Genomic DNA, 23898 nt, shown 5'->3' on the forward strand with positions numbered 1-23898 from the left:
ATTTACAAATGAACAGATAAATTGTATGTTATATAAATTCATTGTTTTTTAAGCAGGAAAAGAAAGAAAGACATGCAAAGTCCATTAGGTCCATCCTGTTTCAACAGAATTTGTGTTTTTCATGCATTTTAAATACAGGAATTGGGAATTTGCTCAGATTTGGTGTTGAGGGATTGACTATATCTATGCTTAGGCCAAATAAAAAAGTTTGTGTGGTTCCAGTTACATCTAAAAAAAAGTTAGGGTAGGTAGGTAGGGATTTTTTTTTATTTTATGTTTTTTTTTTACATTGAGTCTATGGGAGCAACATTCTGACTTTAACAGTGCTTAATGAAAAATTACAATAAAATCTTTAGGGTAGGCTATTTTTAAGACTTAAAAGTAGGGAAGGTAGGGTAACTGGAACCACACATATATTTTTATTTGGCCTAAGTGAGGAAGAAACAGTACTAGTACCTCATTCAAACTCCTGTCTGATCGACAGAAAAATAAAAATTATATAAGGCGACGTCTTGAACTTGCAATGAGGTGTGCACTTTTGCTTCATGTTTAAGATCTCATTGTGACTTTGAGATGAAGAAAAGCAATAAATGCATTGTTACATTGTTTTTTAGTTTCATCAAGTGTTAATATTGGATTGTGTGTTGTGAATAAAGGTATCTTTTCTTTTCCATTATGTTATATTAAAAGGATTCAGGCCTCTTATTTAATGTCTATCAAGTAGCCCTTAGAGCTATTGGTCACCAATGATAACCTCTCTATTGGTCACCAATGATAACCTCTCTGTTGGTCACCAAATGATAACCTCTCTGTTGGTCACCAATGATAACCTCTCTATTGGTCACCAATGATAACCTCTCTGTTGGTCACCAATGATAACCTCTCTATTGGTCACCAATGATAACCTCTCTGTTGGTCACCAATGATAACCTCTCTGTTGGTCACCAATGATAACCTCTCTGTTGGTCACCAATGAGAACCTCTCTGTTGGTCACCAATGAGAACCTCTCTGTTGGTCACCAATGATAACCTCTCTATTGGTCACCAATGATAACCTCTCTATTGGTCACCAATGATAACCTCTCTGTTGGTCACCAATGATAACCTCTCTATTGGTCACCAATGATAACCTCTCTGTTGGTCACCAATGATAACCTCTCTATTGGTCACCAATGATAACCTCTCTATTGGTCACCAATGATAACCTCTCTGTTGGTCACCAATGATAACCTCTCTATTGGGTCACCAATGATAACCTCTCTATTGGGTCACCAATGATAACCTCTCTATTGGGTCACCAATGATAACCTCTCTATTGGGTCACCAATGATAACCTCTCTATTGGGTCACCAATGATAACCTCTCTATTGGTCACCAATGATAACCTCTCTGTTGGTCACCAATGATAACCTCTCTATTGGGTCACCAAAGATAACCTCTCTATTGGGTCACCAATGATAACCTCTCTATTGGGTCACCAATGATAACCTCTCTATTGGGTCACCAATGATAACCTCTCTATAAGTATTAACCCTTTCCTCAATGGATTTTTTTGTTTTGCATACTTGATTCGCACAGGATTTTTCAATAAAAAGATTAAAAATATGCTTTAAATATTAATGCATTGCAAAAAACAAATATTTCATCAAATAAATTTAAGTTTGATATTCTTATGAATATCCTTTTCATATTGGATACAAATTTTATAAAGTTTTATGCAGACACTTCGTAGTCAAAGTGTTTCAACTGAGGTACAACACAGGCGTCAATAGGCATCAAAATGGAGTAAAGAGGGTGGCATAAAAAGGCGTCATTATAGAGGAAAGGATTAAGTTAGCAGGAAATTGGTTAGTAATACAAGTGAAAGTGTAGTATGCTCACATTAGGCTTGATATCAAATATCAGGAAGCTCTGATTCTTATTTGACCTGAGAAAAATTTGAGCAAATTTTTATTGGATGGTTAGTACAAGAACAGAAAAATTGACAAAGATAAACCAGTATACCACCCTCCTTTGGAGCTTATATAAATACACAAGTAGCAAAAAAAAAAAAAACAATGTAAATATATAAAAAACAAGAATGTGTCCATAGTACATGGATGCCCCACTCGCATTATCATTTTCTATGTTCAGTAGACCGTGAAATTGGGGTCAAAACTCTAATTTGGCAATTAAATTAGAAAGATCATATCATAGGGAACATGTGTACTAAGTTTGAAGTTGATTGGACTTCAACTTCATCAAAAACTACCTTGACCAAAAACTTTAACCTGAAACTTGCACTATTATTTTCTATGTTCAGTGGACCGTGAAATTGGGGTCAAAAGTCTAATTTGGCAATTAAATTAGAAAGATCATATCATAGGGAACATGTGTACTAAGTTTGAAGTTGATTGGACTTCAACTTTATCAAAAACTACCTTGACCAAAAGCTTTAACCTGAACAAACGGACGGAAGGACGGACTGAAGGACGGACAGATGGACGCAGACCAGAAAACATAATGCCCCTCTACTATCGTAGGTGGGGCATAAAAATTGTAAATTATGTTATGCTAGTCTTTTCAAAACATCTCTAGTCATAAGTAGCTACATTTTGTTGATACACAAAATGTATTCATAGACCATAATACTGTGTATTCATTCCACCAGAGGATTTATTACATAATTCATATGTCCAAACAGACAGACATAACTTGATAGAAAGAAAACCAGCACTATCCACATGGGAGATAACTCTTCAAGAATAATATCATTTGAATGATGTATGATTACCGTCCATCGACATACTTTTTATTCCATAGAAGATTCAAACTTAGCGGCATATCATTTTGGAATTTTCAATTGCAAAGCAAACAAATCTTATGCAACTTTAAATCTAACAATTAATTTTACTCAATCCATTAATGTGCATCTTGTTGGTTTCCTGGTTGCATTTTTGCCTTTAGTGCAAAAAGTTAAAACACTGCAGGTGAGTTTGGATTCCAGAATCAATTTGATTTTGCTTTGAACAAATATATTAACTATAAAAATTTGCTCTTACTGTTTATATAAATAGAATTTCGTTGTAATTTCTGTTGATGTTTTTAGAAAGTTTCTTGTATTGACTTTCAAAAGTACTTGGATCATAATGTATAGAGGTGTCACAGAATAGAAGTTCCTTCATAATATAAGTTCCAAATGGAAACAATATTCTGGAATATTATTTCCACTGGAATAAATATTACAGTAAATGTTCCTAACGGAATAAATGGTATAGAATATTTGTTCCAACAGGAACAGATATTATGATATTGTTTATAACAAAGTTTCCATTGGAACTTCTGTTAGGTGGAACAAATATACGTTGACAGAGGTCTATAAATGAACTAGAAAGAATAAAGCCTTCATATAAGTTTGTATCTTAGCTCCTGAAGATATATGCAAGTGGAAAAACAAAGGGAAAATAAAATGAGCAATAATATAAAATTTGAATATTTCTTAACTACATGAAAATCTGCAAAGTGGGCTAGCAAATTAGACTAAGGACTTTAAAGTATTGGCATTAATTGGTTATTTTACATTAGTTGTACCTTCCAAATAACATTGAATAATTTTTACCTTGAAATTTTGAAATGTCTGCAGTTGCTTGCAATAATTATAAAATATAAATTGTTAAAATTTATATGAACAATATTAAGGAAATCACTGTTTGAAGACAAATATGAATTTCTGTATGAAAAAAAAAAAATATATGACTCTATATAGGCTGATACTGGGAAAAAGCACTTTTAAGATTTCCATATCCGACTATTAATAAAAATTTCTCAGTAAAGACATTTCCTAAAAATTATTTCCTTATAACCGTGAGAAACTGTTTTACATTTTACATTTATGATCTTAACAGTTAAAATGTGATCAAAATCGGACCCAAAGTAAGTTTTTGACAATGTGTTTTTATATGAAAGGTATAGATGAATTTCCGAGTGGTGAAAAACTTCTTAACTTTCAGGCCATAGGTTGTTAGCGGTGAAAGGGGCACCTGAGTGGCTATAAACAAATTCTAAATTTCCATAGCAGAAGTTTATAGACAACTAGAAGTAGATAACTATAACCTGAAGCGAGAGAGACAGTGGAAGAAAGGACAACAATGCACAGATGCATAGACAGAAAAACATATTGATCCTAGGTGGGGCATAGTAATAAATAAATAGCTACTCTGATGCTGTTTGGCCCTACACATAAATCACAGTGAGTTATAGAAGCTTAAAGCAAGAAAACAGGTGGCACTAAAATTACATTATATAAACATTTGTACAAGGTAGCTGAATAACTGTGACAATATTTAAGCAATCTTGAAATTAAATCTCTGATATCTTTAGAGATTCTTTAGACAACCCCTATTTAGCCTCAGTTGTAATCAATTGAATTGACTTTAACTAATTGGCATTTAAAATAAGTCAAAATCACCACTTACTAATAGGTCATCAGAGTTCACCAGTCAATACAGTATGATCTAGATTTTCAACTCTTATAAAGTTGCTTCTCATTTGCCAGAGCAGAGGATCGAGGATTTAGGGGAGAAGAAGACACGGGAAGCCCCCCTCTTTTTTGTGGGAAAAATTAAGTTGATTATTTAAGGAATCATTGAAGCATGACTGTAGTGGGTCTCCTCTTTGGTAGTCATTGGTCCCCCCTTATAAAAATGTCTGCCCCTGCGAAGCATCTATATATGGGGTACACATAAGATAACGGGAAAATTGTCTTCACTTTTTATTTTTCTTTACTTTGCAACGCAATCACCTCTCCATCATTTCTCCTGTAAACATTAAAAATGAAAAATTGATCAAAATTTACCACAATATGCATTTACCTTTTTACGCTGGCAACACTGAAAGGGAACATACAGTAGATGGAAAAGTCCTTGTAATCCAAGTTTCATTCCCTCAGCCATAGACGTCCCCCCAGCAGATTCTGCACTTAAGGTATATCCACTGGCACAAGACACCACTCTCTGTTGACCTGTACCTGTCATATTGTCATAGCAACGTATTATTCCAAGAGATAAGATTTTGTTGACAATGTAAAATGCTTTGTTGACAAAACCGAAGTGTCCATTTTCCAAGTTTATTTTTAGAAACTGTAAATTTTCATGCTTATATGTAATGATGACATTTATGCACAGTAAAAGAGGCCACTCAGCATGTTAATTAATCCCAATCAAACAGTATGATCTCAAAGTATTGTAAAATATAAACAATTTTTCGATATATGCTCGAAACTTTAAGTATTCATTTCCATACTTGACGAAACTATTGAAGAAATTGATTCAGTTGTCAGCGGTTATCTTCACAGGATTCTTAACTACTGCTCACTATTTTTATATTTGTAAGGATTGTACTAATTCATCAAAAACGGAATCCTTTCAAATTTCAATGATTTGTTATATAACACTGCCAAAGTTCAATGGTTTTATTTCGTTCATATCTATATTTGACATTTTTATTGATTGGTTCATTTTCCTCTGTTACGAGTAAACGTTTATTTCACAAAAAAATTATCATCATTCATTTCCTCGAATAATCCTTAAAGAGATCCAATGTTTACGTAAAGTATTTGTTATTCAGGAAACTTTTTATAATAACATGTATGAAAAAGTATAATGTTCAGAACTTCAGACTGTGAAACTGTATCAATCAGACTTTTCCTTCATGAAGATAACAACTTTTTGTCATATCATATGCGTAATTTGTTGGCAATTTATCCTCTATTTTTTTTAATATTTGTATTCAAAGTTGTTAAAATATGATTGTATGTAGAATTGGTTCAATAATTTTTTCCGAGTAAATTCTTCCCTATCAGTCAAAATTTCTTCACCAACTTAATTTTTTGGAAAATAAAAAATCTTTAACAAACAAAACCTTTAGTCTATGAATTGTTACAGTCTAGCATAAGTGAGGCGTGTTCAATTTCCCATCTGACTATGAGAAGTAGCACATCCAACTACTAAAATCTACATCACATCGATCGAGTTAACAAAAACATGTAACCCTAAGCCACTTTTACACATACATGTATCCTTCACTTTTCACAATTCATTGTAATCACGTATACATGTATGTTTCTCTATAACAAATTATATCACTTCTTCCTATGATTTTTATTGAAATGTTAATTTGACGTTTATAATCTTATCTAATTGGTCTGCAAACATTTGAATACCGGATATTATATTCAACGATCAAATTTTACAATTACGAAATTAAAGTAAAATACCACTTCCACATAATCCATAACCAAGACAATTTAAACTGTCCTTGTAATGCATTAAAAACCAGAGTAAACATTTCCGGAGGTCATCACTTCGGACACAATTTGCAGGTCATGAAACTAATTGTCCAGACATCAATAATTAGAATAGGTCAATCAATGTCCACTCTGAAATATAAAAAGGAGTTATAATTACAATTTACAAATATTTGTGTAGTTGTTTAAGAGGCAATGTTAAGGATCAAGGAGAAATGTCTCAATTGGTAAAATGCACAATTGCTAAAGAGGAAATTGTAAAGTATTGTTGAATTTACTTGTTTTATGTCATTTGCAAACATTAATGTAATGATTTCCTTGCACATCTTTTTCTTTTCTTTGCTTTTAACAAATGGTCAAAAGTTCTCTCTAAAATAACTTTTAAGAGGGTAGTGTAAATGCAAAAAATAAGTAGAAATATTTTAAGACTTTAATAACTTCATAAGGTGTCGATTGACAATAAAGATGCTGAATTATTCGTAGATTTTGTCATCCTAATTTTTTGTATTTTATAGTTTCTCTATCTTTTACTCTTTTCTAGAAAATTGTTAAAACAACATAGATATGGTCCCAACTACAAAGAATTGCTCACCTTGGAAAATATGCAGGAGGTACCAAAGGAGTCAATTGATGATCATTAAGTGTTGAGTGTTTTGAGGTGATGGGTCTCTTGTCAAAAATATGACTTGACCTCTACACCTCATTTTTAACCACATAAATTGAGTTTTCAAAAGAGGGACGAAAGATACCAGAGGAACAGTCAAACTCATAAATGGAAAATAAACTGACAACGCCATGGCTAAAGATGAAAAGGACAAACAGACAAACAATAGTACACATGACACAACATAGAACACTAAAGAATAAACAACAGTAACCCCACCAAAAACTAGGGGTGATCTCAGGTGCTCCGGAAGGGTAAGCAGATCCTGCTCAACATGTGGCACCCGTTGTGTTGCTCATGTTATAACAAATCCAGTAAATAGTCTTATTCAGTAGGTCACATTCATGTAAGGGACGGGTATTGTAGTTAGGATGTAAGGAACATATACGATATCATTTGTGAAACATGGCAGAATATATACATGTCATTATCTTTAATCTAGATACCTTAAAGATGATTTTAATCATGTTTAGCAATATTTTCCATAGGTTTAAGTGACTATACTTACCATAAACATAAAATATTATTTAATGAATGGAGTGAAGTCTTTTGCTTTTCCTGTCGCTGGGTACCGCTTATTGATCTCAACCCAACATCTAATATTCTTCTATCCCTTATAATAAAAAAAAGAAAATTCAATTATACCCAACACCTACTTTTTAATCACTGATATTGAAGAAACAAAAATTCCAATTTTATGAATTTGGCTTATTATATAGGGAATCATCTAAACTTGACTGGAGGGGGCCCCCTCTTAGGCAGTCAGTGAGCCCCAACTTTGAAAATTTCTGGATCTGCCACTGACAGTTGCAATTCATGCTGTTACACAAGATATATTAGATTGTAAACAATCAGATAGAAATGAGTGTCAATAGCACATCTTTGATTGTTTTTGTTAAATTTATTCACATATTTTAAGGTTTCTGGATGAAATAGATATCAGTGTATTATTGCACAGAAACCATTGTTTTTGTCATAGACTTAATGTTGACACCTGGTTATGTTTTGTTGTTGAGTTGCTGTCTCATTAATGTATACACGTGGCATTCCCTTTCATAATTTACACCAAAGTCAGTAAGTGTATTTGGATATTCTTTAGTTGTCAAGTTTTACCATTAAAGAAGATCATATTGCTGAAATCTCTCCATCCTTAATCATATAATGATATTGACCAAATGCTGCTTTCCTAGAAAAATTTGACATCACAAAAAAATCTCTCTAAATTGCATTGCTTATGAGATTTTCTCCAACTGACCTAAGGTCAAATTGGGACAGTTCATTCATAAAATTGAAATTGGAATCTTGTGTATTAAAATTAACCATAATATTTTGTTAAAAACTCCCAATCTGTTATAATGCCAACATAGGTGCATCTAAAACATAACCCCTAAACAGTTAGGATATTTCACAACTAGATATTAGTGTAAGCAAGTAAAGATAGAATAGCACGTCTACATGTACTTTGGACTATTCTAAGTATTTATTGTGTCTAAATTAAATCAGATGGTTTATAAGTATTTATTTCCTTATAATAACTCCTCCCTTTACAAAAAAGAATTTGATGTCACCAAGTTGACTTTTGTAGGCAAAATTCAATTTTGAAAATTTTAATGAAGTAGGTCCAAAATTTTTTGTGTGCTTAAGACTGCCCACCAATAAATTTTTTCTTATAATTTTTAGGACACGGGCTATATTTATACAAAAAAATTATAGTCTAAAAATAAAAAAAAAAAAAAAATGTATGCTTTTTTGGGGTGTATTTACATGAAGTATAGCAGTACTGTCAACTAAGCCATAAACCAACGTTTAAAAATTTTGGGATGAAAGGCTCTGTGGAGCGTCATAGGTCAGGTTGAGTTTTTATTTTCATCACATATTTTTAACCATATAAACCTGTCATAAGAATTAACACTGGGATCTTCAAACGATGGAAAGCTATTGGTTAGGTGTTGTTTTCTAAAATTGAAAATCAAGCAATCATATTTTCATGGTAAATGGTTAAACCTGCCTACTAAACAACCTTACTGTAAATCACATCTGTTTATTTCTTCAAATATCTATGAAACATTTTACCATTTATCTCTGATACAGGAATTAATCTTCACTGAAAAAGAAATAAATTAAACTTTAATCTTACCATTTCAAATACTGTAACATTTTTAATTGGAAATTTATAAACTTAATCTAAGACCATGGCATGGCAGCTTTAGACTCAGCTCACCTGTAAAATTAGAATGGTAATTGGTCATAAATGATTAAGTGCATATTCCTGTTTCTGCTCTTTGGTCATATGACAGGCCTAAATTAATATATTGTTTCTGTCCCCAATCCCGACCCTGCCAAACCAGGTGTGGGTAGGGAAATAATTTTATTTTTTCCAAAAAACTGGAACAATATTGGTCGTTCCCAGCAAAACTAAAAATCAGAAATGAATAAAATAATATTTGGCTTATTTTTGACAATAAAATTTTGTGAGTCGTACCATTTTTACAGGGTCAGTCAGGATTGGGGAAACATACAATATTTTAATTTAGGCCTCGTCTCTTTGACACATTCCTCATTTCCCTTCTCAATCTTATTTGTACATATATTTTAAACTTTTTATATCATGTTTAAGAACTATTAATACATGAATATGCAGTTTCGTGATGCTAAGCTGTGGCAGATCCAGATCTTTTTATACGGGCGAGTCCCCCTCCAGCAATGATTCAGTGATTCCCTATGTAATCAACCAAATTTTTCCCACAAAAGGGGGCCGCTTTTGGATATATGCCTATGATAAATGTGGTAGAATAGATATTTACTTTCAGAAAATTCTGTGTGCATTTATTTTTATGAAGGTTGAACAATAGAGGGAAATGCACTATTATAAATTAAGGTTTCAGGAAATGTTCCATTTACAATGAATTATTTGTTTTAACAGTTTTAAAAGTGAATTTAGGATTTTCCAGTCACCTATATATTCTGTCTTTTTATAGCAGTTATTAGATTATCTAAGACATTTCTGAATTTACAATAACTTAACTTTTGATTACCCTAGCTATTCAATAAAACAAAACCTTATATATATATAAAAATCGAAACAACAAAACTGCAAATTAAATTAAACAAAATAAATCTCCCATTATATAAAATCTCAAACAGGCCTGTGGGTGTGTGCCAAAAAAAACATTTTTTTAATGTTATATACAATGTATCTACTAAAAATTATAAAAATACATTAAATATTTTTGTTTCTTTGACTTAATTTAATTTCTAAGGTACTAATTAATAGACATTAATCAATTCCTTACCTTTTCATCAAAATTTCATATGATATATTTACAACTATATAAACAAACAAAAATTTGTAAGTGATATTCATGATTTTTTTTTTATCATACATAAAATCTACAGATAAATAATAATGATTCCAGAAATTGGGGTAATCATCATTTGATCAAGGTCATGAACTGAAAAAACACCAAAAACCCAGCTTACAGATCTGATCAACATGATAGATCAGATATTAAACCAAATCTACCCAATCATCTCTGTTAAATGAGGGTGTCGATGGGGTTTACAGAATAGAGAAAAATGGAAGATGTGCAGAATAGACGCAGCATGACCAGAGAATCAGTATGTTTCTTAAACTATTGCAATTGCCAATATAATACATTTCTATTGTGGCATTAGATGATTTCAAAATTTTACTGGATCCTTTGAGATGTCCAGTAATGGCTTACAAATAGTGAAATGGTAAACCTGATGTTCAGTGGTTTGTTGATGCGGTTCAGAAATGGTTTCCTTCTTGTGTTCTTTTTTTATATAGATCAGACCATTGATTTCCCTGTTTGAATGATTTTACATTAGTAATTTTTTGGGTAAAGAAGTTTACTGAAGTTAAATTGATCCTTGTAATTAATAGGACCATTTGAGGTTATTGACCAAAAGTGTATAAGTGGTAATGATGGGAAATACCTACCTATGTTTTCTGTTCCTTATAATATTTGATTCAATAGCATTACGCTTCTCATATATATATGAGCAATGATTTTTTAATATATAACTCCTACATATCATTTTTAATTATAAGTTTTTCTGTTTGTGTTTCCTTGAGTTATTCCCCTTTGCAAAACATTTTTCAAACAGACAAAGATCCCTGAATTGTTTTATCTGATAAATAGTTACTAGCAGTAAATTTGCAATTTGCAGATACATTTAGAGGGAGGTTCTATTTTCACTTTACAAATGTAGTGTGGATAATTGCAGTGAAGCTCAATCTATACTTCAAAAAAAAAATTGTGAACTGATAAAACTTGTTATTAATTCTATAAAAAGTACCCTATGAAAAATTGTGCCATTGAAGTTAAAGCAAATCAAATTAAATCTGATCCCAATTAAGATAAACTTTAAGATATAAAGTAGAGTTTCAAAAAAATTATTGACTAACATTTTTGTTTTGTAAAAAAACAAAGGTCCTACCTCGTTAGCGAAAATCCGAAATATTCAAGTTCCTAAGAAACAATTTACTGGTAAATAGATGATAGATGGTGATGATCTTATAGTATGTACTTTTCAGAATTTATATGCTCAAAAACATTTTTATCTAATCTTTGGCTGAAATCCAGCATATAAAATAACAATAAAATCCTCACTTTCTTCATTACAGTTTATTAGCATCTAATACACCTGAAGTTCAAGGTCACTGTCAAAATATTAATCAAATTACAAAAAGCTGATTGTTTACAGTTATCTTTATATGATCTTATTAAAAAATACAGGGAAGAAATAATTTTAAAAGATTGTTGACAAAATAGTAAAGAGATCAGTAAGTCTCACATTCTTAGAAAGTTTTAATATGTTGGTATAGATTACATAAAATTAAATCTGTTAGGAATACTTAATAAAAGTAAAGTATATTTATTTCATCACTTTCAGACACTTAAGGATGTATTCTTCTGACTTTTCAGTCTCGTTCAGTCTCGTTGAAATCTCGTTCTTGAATTATTTCCAAATCATGTGATGCAAGTGAAAAATATCAGTGAATTTTAAAAATATTATAATCAAACATAACTCTGTGAAAAAATTGTGTATTTACAACGAATGGTTTTTAAGTAATCCAGTTTTCAAATTTTACAACCAATCAAGTCAGTATTTTTAGCCAAAATTTTGAGAAAATGGGTGAGGGATACAAAAAATAATTTTACAAGAATCATGTACATCCCATATCATTTTGGTCTTTTCAAATTTCTTAGATATGTATTTTTTCAATTATTTATAACAAAAAAGTTGAAATAATATGCATTATGTTCTTAAAACTGAGACAAATCACAAAAATAGAAAATTGACAGCATGGTAAATTTTACACAAAAAAGCGTCAAAATATGATAAAACTTTCTTATATTAACACCTACCTATAGTTTTTTAAAGTAAAATTTATTCAGATTGGTTCACTTCATCTTTATAGAAAGTATGAAAAAAAGTTTAATTGTGGAACTGTGATTTTTTCACGATAATAGCCCAAAAATAGGTAAAAATCGATGAAAAATGGGAAAATCATCAAAATTGGGCATTTTCAAAGGGCCGTAGCAAAAAAAGAAGTGCACCACCATATGATTTTTTCTTCACCAATTATTTTGTTACAGTCTTAAAAACCAAAAAATCAGGTTAAGAAAAAAAGTTTAATTCTAGAAATTTTTGGCTCCTCAGAGGTGTACATCCTTAAGGGAGTTGCATCTCAGTTTCAAAGTAATTAACTTTCCAAAACACTAGTTTATATAGATAGGGGGGTTTTAAAAGAATCCAAAGAGCCAAAAAAATATATAGGTCACCGTGCTTGTTTTCGAGATATATGCCATTGAAATTTTGGCGGGAAAATATTCTCTCTTGACTTTTCATAGATTTATCATTGACAAGTTAAAGTTCTCAAAAACTGTTAAAAAGTAATCAAAATTTTATAAGACTTTTACAGATTGCTTATCATTATACATGTAAAAGATTTATAATTTAAAGAAACATGGGGGTCACGGGGCAAATTTTTTCAAGGCATTCGAATTGAGAAAACCAGAGGATTCCGAAAATCTGACAAAAAATCCAAAACATGACAAGCCAGCTTCCTTAAAGTTATATAATGGAGCTCTTTAATGACAAGCTTGTTGAGTTTGTGTTTTAAATTTCCAATATATTTTGATGGTCATTAAAAGTTTCAATCTAGCAGTGTAACTGCAATGATTAATTTGAAATCTCTAAAAGTATATTTTGTTTGTAAGTACACCTTAATTTATAATGGTCCAAAGGCTTTTTAAAAAATATTTTGATATAGTAAACTTTAACATCTTTTTATAAATAATTACTCAACACTCTTCGTAAATGGGTCCAGCAGAGATGTCATAGCCGGATCCAGGGGGGGGGGGGGGGGGGGGGGGGGGGGGGGCCCTTTCATGGGAAAAATTTGGTTGATTGTATAGGGAATCATTGAAGCATGACTGGAGCCCCCCCCTTAGGAAAAGTTCTGGTTCCGCCACTGGATGTGCCCCCTCATCTAGGACACATTTGGTTGATTATAGAGGGAATCACTGAAGCAAAAATAGAGCTGTCCCTTGCAATACTATGCATAATTTTTTTTTATAAAATTAAATAGAAAACGCAAAATGCAAAATATATATATATATACAGCCTTAAGGTTTAACTTTTTTAGATAAAAATATTTCGTGGATTAATTGAGCATACTAGGACTAGCTTAGTTCCTACACACAAAAACATTAATTTGCCTATTTTTCTCTAAAATCAGAAATAAAGCAAAATTTGAATGAACGTTTTAAAATACTGACCTAGTACAAATTTGCATATATAATTTCATGTTACCAGAATTTGCCAAACTTGACTACAATAACCTTGCTGTTATCTGACATCATTACGATTCGGATAAAAATGTATATAAGTGTAATAAAAATCTGTTATTCTTCAATGATTGCTCTACACTGGAACAGTTCCTGTACGGACCTCGCCAACCACATGGCTATCATCTTTAAAGAGAATGTTATAAAAGGGGAGGGAAATTGATGTTTTGTCGGTTTTGAATTTTTGCCGCATCTTATGAGGGGGGATAGGAGGGGTCTTGATCCCGAAATCCCGGACTTGAAAAAACCGGCGAAATCCCGAGGTCCCGAATTTAAATAAAGCAAATCCCGACATCCCGAAATCCGAAAAAAAGGATTCCCGGATCCCGAAAGGGTCAATCCCGAAATCCCGAGCTTAAAAACACCCGATCCCGGAGTCCCGATAAAGGCCCTACCCCCCTCTCTTATGACAGGGGCGGATCCAGCCATTTTAAAAGGGGGGGTTCCTAACCCAGGACAAAGGGGGGTTCCAATTACATGTCCCCATTCAAATGCATTGATCGTCCAAAAAAAGGGGGTTTCCAAACCCCGGAACCCCCCCCTTCTGGATCCGCGCCTGTATGATGATTCAATAATGATACGCAATTGATGTAAATAAAACCACGATATTTTTTCATTGTTTGCACTGAATATTGAAACTTTCTTATTTTATTACCCAATGCATGTCCAGTGACACATGTTTCATACATATTTAGAAGATGCGAGCATAACATAGCACATAAACCCACAGCATACCAGGTGACAAATGTTTCATGCACTTTCAGAAGGTATCAGAACCTTACATATGAACGCGGCAAATCATGTCCAGTGACAATTAGTTTATGCATTTCGAAAGGATGCGAGAGCCTAACGCATGAAAACCAAGACACACATATTTAGGTTATTTTAGAGTCTAACACATAATTAAACGAAATAATGTGTTTTATTTGAAGTATTCAGGGGTGGATCACGGTTTTTAAAAGGATGCGTTAATTTAGGACGGTTTTATACCAAAAATGAAAATATACATGTAAAAATATATAAGAGTTAAAATTTGGACGATTTTATACCAAAAATGTATAGGTTTCGTGAAAAACATGATTTTTTTTGTCATCAACGAGTAATTACGACCTCTAAGCTCCCCCGCCACCAGAACATGATTACTTTAACTTCCAGCAGATATATGAGAGTGTGCAGCATTCCAAAACGTATGATACAACTACCTCTCTCCAGTAAACGATGTACATAATTTACAAATCTTAAACAAATAAAACTACCGTAATCTTTTACAAAATTACCCCAAGATATGATTAGTAAAGATATTTTATTCACCACAGAATCACTTATAAGCATGATTTAGAAAGCTCTATAGAGATCAATATAGGATATCAGAGGGACAAACCACAGAACACACTTCTACTAACATATTATATAGTTTAGCAAATTGATCACTTCAAGTGGTGTAATAGAATTTTCTACTCCAACATCAAATCATTTGAAATTTTATGGATTTCCCATATTAATATGAAGCAATTAATCTTCATGATCAAGTTACCAAGATATTTTACGTTAAAGAAGACATTGTAAAATATTAACTGCGATAATTGACGATGAAATATACATTTTATTGTATCTTTATTACTATGAAACAACTGCTACATCAGATATTTATTTTTAGATTCATGACATCCTTTGTTTTTGTTTACTATTGTTTGAGGGTTAAACAAAAATGTTTAAATTTCAAATATTTGCCACTGACAAAGGTGTTGCATTTTTAAACTGAAAAACGCATAAATCGGTATTCAGAATTTACATTTTTGGGGATTTCGCCTAACAACTATCACCGGGGGCAGATATGCAAATTAATGCTCGAGAAATGTCGATCTATTATCTATCTGTAGAATATTTTTCGGCGGAACTAATGCTTATGCACCAAAAATATCCACTTGGATTTTAACCTACCGCAATCGACTGTTTTATGAAAATCTGTCTATAATTTAAAAGTTTACAAATATGTCGAAGTTCAATACTACAATTCAAATAAAAACTTGTATATAAGATGCAAAACAAACTTAATTAAGCGCTTTCTCAAACGTTAAACTGCGCCCATAGAAACAGATGTAAAACAATTCAAATGTACCAATTTGGCTTTTATTCCCTTCTCTACACAGAGTTCCATTTCTTTTGTTTGATTTCAACTGGGTTTTCGCCTGGTAAACAAACTATCTATTGTCAATCACCCAGTCAAAACATATATCAGAACTCAAGCTTTTAATGCCAGAACTGCGAATTTCCATAAACTGAGAGATTTTGACGACTAAATGATTGATTCTACTGTAACAAACATAGATCTTATATGTTATTATATATTGATTCCTCTGTAGGTCCCAATCACAATAACATATCAACAAAATGTTTACAACTTTCATAGGAAGCAAGAATTCTGCTTTTCTTTATAGATACAGCTTTTTCAGTCGTGTGCGTTATATCGGAGAATTGTGGGAGATATCTTGCTGATCGTCTAATTTTCCTGTCGAAACCAGTGCACAATACGCAGAGGTATCACAAACTGCATTCTGATTATTCTTACACAAAGATGACGTAAATTGTCATTAGATACCATGCAGTTATCATGAATTTTAATAACATATGATCAAATCAGTAAAAGACCCTTAATTATTGAAGACTATAATTCTGCATATACAATGATATGTTGGTGTAAATTAGATACATGTACCCCTATTCGGGCTAACGTCCGCAACGTGTATTCAAGCACTTTTTAAAATTGTAATTTGGATTGAGAGTTGTCTCATTGGCACTCACACCACATCTTCCTATATCTTTATATATAGATTAATAAGATGTTGTATGATTCCTATATGATGTTCCTGTTTTCGAAATCATAAGGATGCACGCTTCTCTAACTTGTATTGAGATAGCTATGCTACACGGCAGATTAAAAGTATGTTTTTATTGACTTACTTTTTGTTTCAGGAACAAGAGACATACGCTGAAGATCACAGATCACTATAGATTTACAGAACAACGTTATACATTTACAAGTTTATTTATACACTGCACATACGTTTTGTAAATAAAGTTATTTCAAGTCACACAACTTTTTATAACTTTATAGATATTGTTTACTTGTTTATAGATGAAACAACAGCTTGCAAGTTAAAACAGACGGTTTTGGTTTGAAGTAAAAGATTAAAACGAAAATAATTCGTTATCAAGATTATCCCTTTGAAAGTGCAAAGAAAACCATTATAAAAAATAATAGGGAGATGTTGCATAATTGTCAATGAGACAGGTAGCCACCAAAAACCAAAGATCAATAACGTTAACAACTTTAGGACACCGTACGGTCTTCAATAACGAGCAAAACCGATAGTCAGTCAAATACCGTATAGAAAACTACAATAGACACTCGCATATAAAGAAGCATGAAAAAAGAAAATTAATTACTAAATTACTAAAACAATATACGTAACAATAAACGATGAACAGATATGATACACAACACGGGTTCTTTTTACTCGACTGCAATGTAAATTGTGTTAACTTTGATAAAAAAAAAATAATAGGGAGATGTGGTATGTTCGCCTTGCCATGCATGAGACAACTATCCACGAAACTTCAGAAGTAGTGAATGACGAATGTAAAGTTCTGTTGACGCTGTCGTCGATCCCTAAACGAGTGAAATAACTATTTACAGATCATAAACCGTTTTAAATTAACCCAGTATTTTGGCAAACAATACAAAAACAGCATCATCGACATTAAAACGCTGCCGAATCTTTCAATTTAAGTGAAGAAAGAATTTTACTAAAGTTTCTTTATCGGAGATTTGCTTTTAGTGCAGTCACAAGTATCGAGTTGTCCGTGACGATGAAACATAGATAACTACGAAAGTGATGGATTGTCCGTGACGATGAAACATAGATAACTACGAAAGTGATGGATGCTACAATAAGTATAGAAACTTTTCAAGCTACATAAATAAAAGAGAACAAAAAAGAATACAAGCAAGACATATTTAGATTTTAAAAAGTCAAGCACCCGATTGCAGATGTTTGTAAAGCTTTTACATTTCATTTACCCCTATTCGTATACTAAATAGTTCGAAAATGAATAAATGAACTAAAGGAATGAGACCAATACCTACCTACCACTATGTGTATACTCCAGGCTTTTTTCCATGACTAAACATGATCTTAATCCACAGAGAAAACTTATAATTTGACAATAATTTTGTCAATTTGACAATAATATTGTCAAATTATTAACATCAGTTTTTAATGAGAATTGAACATAATCCACATTATTTTTGAAAAAAAATATTTCTTTTGTTATCTAACAATTGCAATGTAATGGTCTAATAATTGCAATGCTGTGGTCTAACAATTGCAGTGTTGTGGTCTAACAATGACGATGTTGTGATCTAACAATTGCAATGTTGTGATCTAACAATTGCAATGTTGTGATCTAACAATTGCAATGCTGTGGTCTAACAATTGCAATGTTGCCATTTCTGTCTTGACTGCGGTTTAATTGTGTCAATTGCATATATCAAGTGAATATAGTAGAAAACCGTTATCCAGCAGCATGATAAATTATCACGAATATACACCTGCACACCAACAAGTCTTTACATATTAACGCAATTTCAGACACAAGTAGAAAAAATAATTTCCAGTTTTCAATCGGAATATCTACAGTCTGAGTCTTTGTTTCTCTCTTTTATTCCGTTTATCAATTACTGAAACATAGATATCCAAATTGAGAAATTTCAAAGAAAACTCATAATATCCGTAAACGTTTAAACTATGTTTAGAAATGCAGCTTGTTTTTTCACATAATGGTACGAGAAATATATTGACACTAACTATATTTTCCCACAGACAGTTACAAAGATTGCAAATTTTTAAATCAAGAAAGACAAATTACTTTCCAGGCGACTTTCTAAGGCAATCCTATTGTGTATCGCTTTAAATCAGAAAACGGTATTACATTTCTCAAATACTTGCACTTTTCCACTCAAACCAGTAAATTTAGATCGAGTTAGATGTTACATCGATAATGACATTTATCATTTGATGTCATCTTACGGAGAAATCAAAATAGATAGTTTTCCAAAATTACCACAATTTGAGAGAATTGTCAGAAAGCAGTAACTTTCTTCAGACTGAAAGTTATATAAACCAAACATAAGATATTTATGATATTAGTTTTTTGATGAGTTTTATAGATCTTTGTCCAACCCTCTGTAACTATATACTGTGTTCGTTAACTAACGAGAAACCTTATGAATAAATATGCATTCACAAGTTCGATGAATATAAGTAATTATTCCCCTATGTCTAATACACACTTACAAAATGTCTATATTTGATACAGTTGAACGGTGTACAAATCAATTGAGATGATAATTTTATATAAAGAGAGAAACAAATGCGGTGGTGAAAAGAGACACGTATTTTCCACGATCAAAATGTAAAATCTTTCCCCTTTATTTTAAACATATATTTGTTTATAGTTTATTGGGATATAAGTTATTCGACTTATATTAATCCCTTTCCAATTTACTGGTGCGAGTGCTCCCTTGTAGCGGTATTAATTTACCCTTTTTCGAAATCTACAAGGGTGTCTTTTACGTGAAAGAGATGGCTCTCTTTTAATACCGGGTAGCCATTAATAGTTCCCTTCCGACGAACTATCATCGTTTCTGAAGACCATACTCGCAAACGGCATCAAGGGAGAGCCGGCAATTCAGTCCCTGAAATTTTCTCCCTGGAACGTGGATCGAACCAGGAACCTTTGTGTTAGTAGTCCGATGTGCTAACCACTACACCACGGCTCTCCTTCAATTGCATTTTAGAGAGGGTCATGCTTCAACAATACTTTGTTCAAACATTTTAAAGAAAGAAACAACACGATCTTATTCCCAGATATTGTTGTGTTCTACAAAAGTTACGTTATTATGGGTTAACTTTTACTTTTTTCAATACCATCTTTTTTGTTACCCACCAGGAGTATTCAACTATTATTTAAAACCTGGTAGCATTTCTTCGGGTAACGCTCGTTGGTATTTTCACAAAACTTAGGTAAAAATCATATATGTTTGCTTAATTCGAACATTTTGAACAAAACTTTAATTTCTATAAGTAAGAGCAGAGCCCTTTTTCTGTTAAAATACTTTTTTTTAAGAAAAAAAGGATTTTGAGATCCATTCCTGTTAGTTATAAATTGGTTTTACCCATACAGTCAGACATGGCATAAACACACCGATATTTTCTTTGTAATTTGTTTTTTTTTTGTTTTTGTTTTTTGTTTTTGTTTTTGTTTTTGTTTTTTTCATTTATTATTCTATGTTATACATTGTTCACTATAAATGACGAATGTATGTAGACTATATTCACTAAAATTAAATATGATACTGGAAAACAATGCTCTAGGGACTCATCCAATATCAATATACTGACAAAATCTGTGAGAATCAATTTGTTCTCCTTATCAAATTAATGGTCTCTATATTAGAGCATTCTTGAATGAAACTTATAGCTAAAGTAGAGCCTCTTGATTGAGCATCGTCTATATCTATGTTTGTAGTTAGCAATTGTTTAATAATTTGTATCAATAAAATGACGTAAACGGTTCTAATTTTACAGCATCAGATATGAATTTCGAAGTAGATGACTCGTCAGTGGTCATGATGTTTGAGGCTAGCGGCTCTTTTCACAAAATATTTAAATATTTAAAAAGATTAATGCTGATCGTAAGTAATATCCAAAATTTTTTTGACTGCGATTATTTTGTGAAAGGAGACACAGGCTTGGAGCACCAATGCCTCATTAAAAAAGCTTGATTGATTATATAGCGAATCATTGAAGCATGACTGGATCGAACACCCCTTAGGTCAGTCAGTGCCTACCCCTTATAAAAAGTTCTGGATCCGCCACTGTTAACAGTTGTAAATTGTTGTTTTTATATATATATATATATATATATATATATATATATATATATATATATATATATTGCAAGTTTGTCAATGGAAAGAGAAAGCTTTCAATAAAATTCCATGCTACTGTTGCATTGGAAGACCAAAATTAAGACAAAGAACAACAAATTGCACTATGCCTATGGTCATATTAGTCAAAATATTTGAAATTTCAAAATGTTTATACAAACGTTAAAAACTATAATGACCAAAATCCAAATTCCGGAAAATGCAAAAGCTTCAATCATTTCATAAAATAACAACCAATAAAGCTAATACATATTAGCTGTTTGCTAAATGATTTGTAAACATTATAAGGGCCTTTTGCTAAATGTTTTAACCTTCTATATCTGTTTGTTTTGCTCATATATTTTTGTCAGTATAATGGATTTTTATGTGACTGTCATATAAGTTAGAGATATAGCTAGCTATAAAAAAGGTTTATGATCCATTTTTTCTACATAAGGAAATGCCTGTACCAACTTGGCACGTCCAGAACATTGCAGTTGTTTTCCGTTCGTTTGATTTCATTTTGATTTGCCATTTGGAAAGTTGATCCAAATCATTTTCGGGATTTCCCTTTAATATCAAACAATGCCTTATTTGATGTCCCCATTTTGTTACTTCAACTACTCCTTGACCGTATTGACATTTTCTCATAATTTGAACTAGTCATTAGTAATGCTTTTGTGCACCTCTTTACGTTGTATATATATACATATATTTATCGTCTGACATTTTTTGGGGAAATAACCCTTCTTACCAAAGAATGTACTTACCCGTTGCTTTATTCTTTTCCTTTTGTTTTTGGGAGGGTGTGTGTTGGGCTTATCCATTTGTGTCCGCAACCCCCTTTTAACCTCTTATCACAATTCCCAAATAACGTTTTACTGAAAATTTCTAACTAGCATCATGTATACACATCTTTTTTATCAGAATTATTTTCGCATTCCCTTCCCCAAATTGCGTGCAAATTTCATCTAGTACACATTTATATCCCGTTCTTCACAAAACGATAAACTCTTTATCAGAATTTGATAACTAGTACCCAGAATGTCAGTCTGACTAAAACCACGAGCCGGAATATATCCACTTACGTTTGTATGGACTGGCGTAAGCTAGACGTCCAGACAGTTCATCATACACCAGAAATTTCTATGAGCATCGAACGTTACGAACTCGCAAAAAGGTAAGTCTTAGTACTTGTGATTTGTACCACGTGAACTAGCACGTTAATATTCCGGTGCAACTTGTCTAGCAAGTTCTATATATATAATATACAATCGAGAATGGAAATGAACAAAATGTCAAAGATACAATAAATAATCCGACTAAAGTGCCAGAGCCTCAACGGTATTTTTTTTAATTGAAAAAAGAACAAGATTGAAACTCTCTTTGCCTAAATTTTGTAAGTCATAAAGTAATATGGGGACGGAGTCCCCAATAACAGTAGAAAATTCAATAAAAAAAAAAATACGGGAAAATTTCCCGAATTTTTCATTGTATACTAATGAACTCAAAATCGTTCAAATTTTTTTTGTCGTGTTTTGAAATCCCGGACCTGCGCAGAAATGTACAATGTACTTCCTTTTTCCGGTCTCGTTTGTATGAAACTTTGAGTAAAATATATATTTATCAGTGTAGTATAAAATAGGAAGGAACGCGCAATACCAATTTCATTTTTAATAATTCCTTGATATGAAAAAACGTTACCTGATGATAGCGTTTCTTTGTTTACATTGCATATGACGTCATAATTTAAATAACGTCACAACTAAATCCCTAACAACAGAACCAAAATCGGAAACGTTACGGTATTTCCGTTTTATTTTTTTTTAAACAAATATTTAAGTTACAAAAAAATAATTCATACAGACTTCGTCCCCATTTACAGGTAATGCCTGCCTCATATTAGTAATAGACTGTTGTATGACTTATGAACACTGACAATAATTCCATTCTAGCTGTTCGGTGTTAAAAAAGTTAAATAATAAAAATACCGATCTTGAAGGAAAGTTCAAAACGGATATTCTATGAACAAAAAAACAAAATCAGAGGTTCAAACATATCCATGACATCAAACGAAGGGAAACAACTGTCATATTCCTGATCTAAATTTATTTCTTCAAAAAGTTAAAAGTGTTGCTTTCGTGTCAGACAAAAGGAGCATTTTGTCTAGTAATTTAAATCACACATTTCCAATATATGCAGAGTCCCTTTGTGTATGTTGTAGTAGGGAAACCAACCTATTTAAATATTGCAGTTTATGTTATTTGCTATGAATTACACATCTTCGCCAGCTAAGGGTTACGATCTACTTCCCTCCCCGGCTTGATCGTAACCTTAGCTAGCGAAGATATGAATTACATTGAACTTGTGTTATATTTATGTCTGTTTCTCTGTATTACGTACGAAAAAAGTTTTCGAGAGCTTTTAATATAGAAATATGAGGAGGTACTATGAGGTTTATATGTAAAGAGGACATACATGTATCATACACAATCACGTTTCAAAACATTTAGTTAGCGGTCTTTGCTTGGGTTTTGGTGAAGATTTTTGAAAAAGGCAATTCTCGATGACCAACAACTGTTGTTTAGTGATGTCATAATCTCAGAAAGCGGAGCTAGTAAAATCATATAGATTTCCCCCATCATTTAACAATGATGATCTGTAAGTATTTCCGACATTAAGAAAACATGAATTTTATCGTGTTTTATTTGTATAGAAATGAGTTTGTAAAAGTTGCATTAACAGTAATTTTATCGTGTTTTATTTGTATAGAAATGCGTTTGTAAAATTGTTGCATTAACAGTAACTTTATCGTGTTTTATTTGTATAGAAATGCGTTTGTAAAATTGTTGCATTAACAGTAATTTTATCGTGTTTTATTTGTATAGAAATGCGTTTGTAAAATTGTTGCATCAACAGTTCGAAAATATCCGTGTAAATACACTCAAATTTTCTTCCACTAGACCATTTTTATTTTAGATAAGAGCAGCCATGTTTAGTAAATATCATAAATAAAATCATTGAATCAAATTTGTTTTAATAGTTATCTAATAATTTGTTTTTTCGTGCTATATAGCTT

The 23898-nt window shown here is 31.9% G+C and overlaps 1 protein-coding gene across 2 annotated transcripts in view; it reads right to left on the minus strand.

Annotated features, from left to right (window-relative positions):
* The window catches only part of LOC143059080 (tensin-3-like), a 208572-nt gene extending 202252 nt beyond the window's left edge, over positions 1-6320 (minus strand). The window contains exons 1-2 of one of the 2 annotated variants that reach the window (XM_076232557.1): positions 6254-6320; positions 4851-5005 (exon numbers count right to left, since the gene is read on the minus strand). In XM_076232557.1, the coding sequence (XP_076088672.1) occupies positions 4851-5005; positions 6254-6305 (207 nt within the window). In that variant the 5' untranslated portion in view covers positions 6306-6320. Of the gene's footprint in view, positions 1-4850; positions 5028-6253 lie in introns of those variants that run through there. The other variant, XM_076232558.1, reaches the window with a different exon arrangement.
* Positions 6321-23898: the final 17578 nt, after the last annotated feature.

Source organism: Mytilus galloprovincialis, chromosome 14, assembly GCF_965363235.1.
Source record: "Mytilus galloprovincialis chromosome 14, xbMytGall1.hap1.1, whole genome shotgun sequence".
Lineage (NCBI taxonomy): Eukaryota > Metazoa > Mollusca > Bivalvia > Mytilida > Mytilidae > Mytilus > Mytilus galloprovincialis.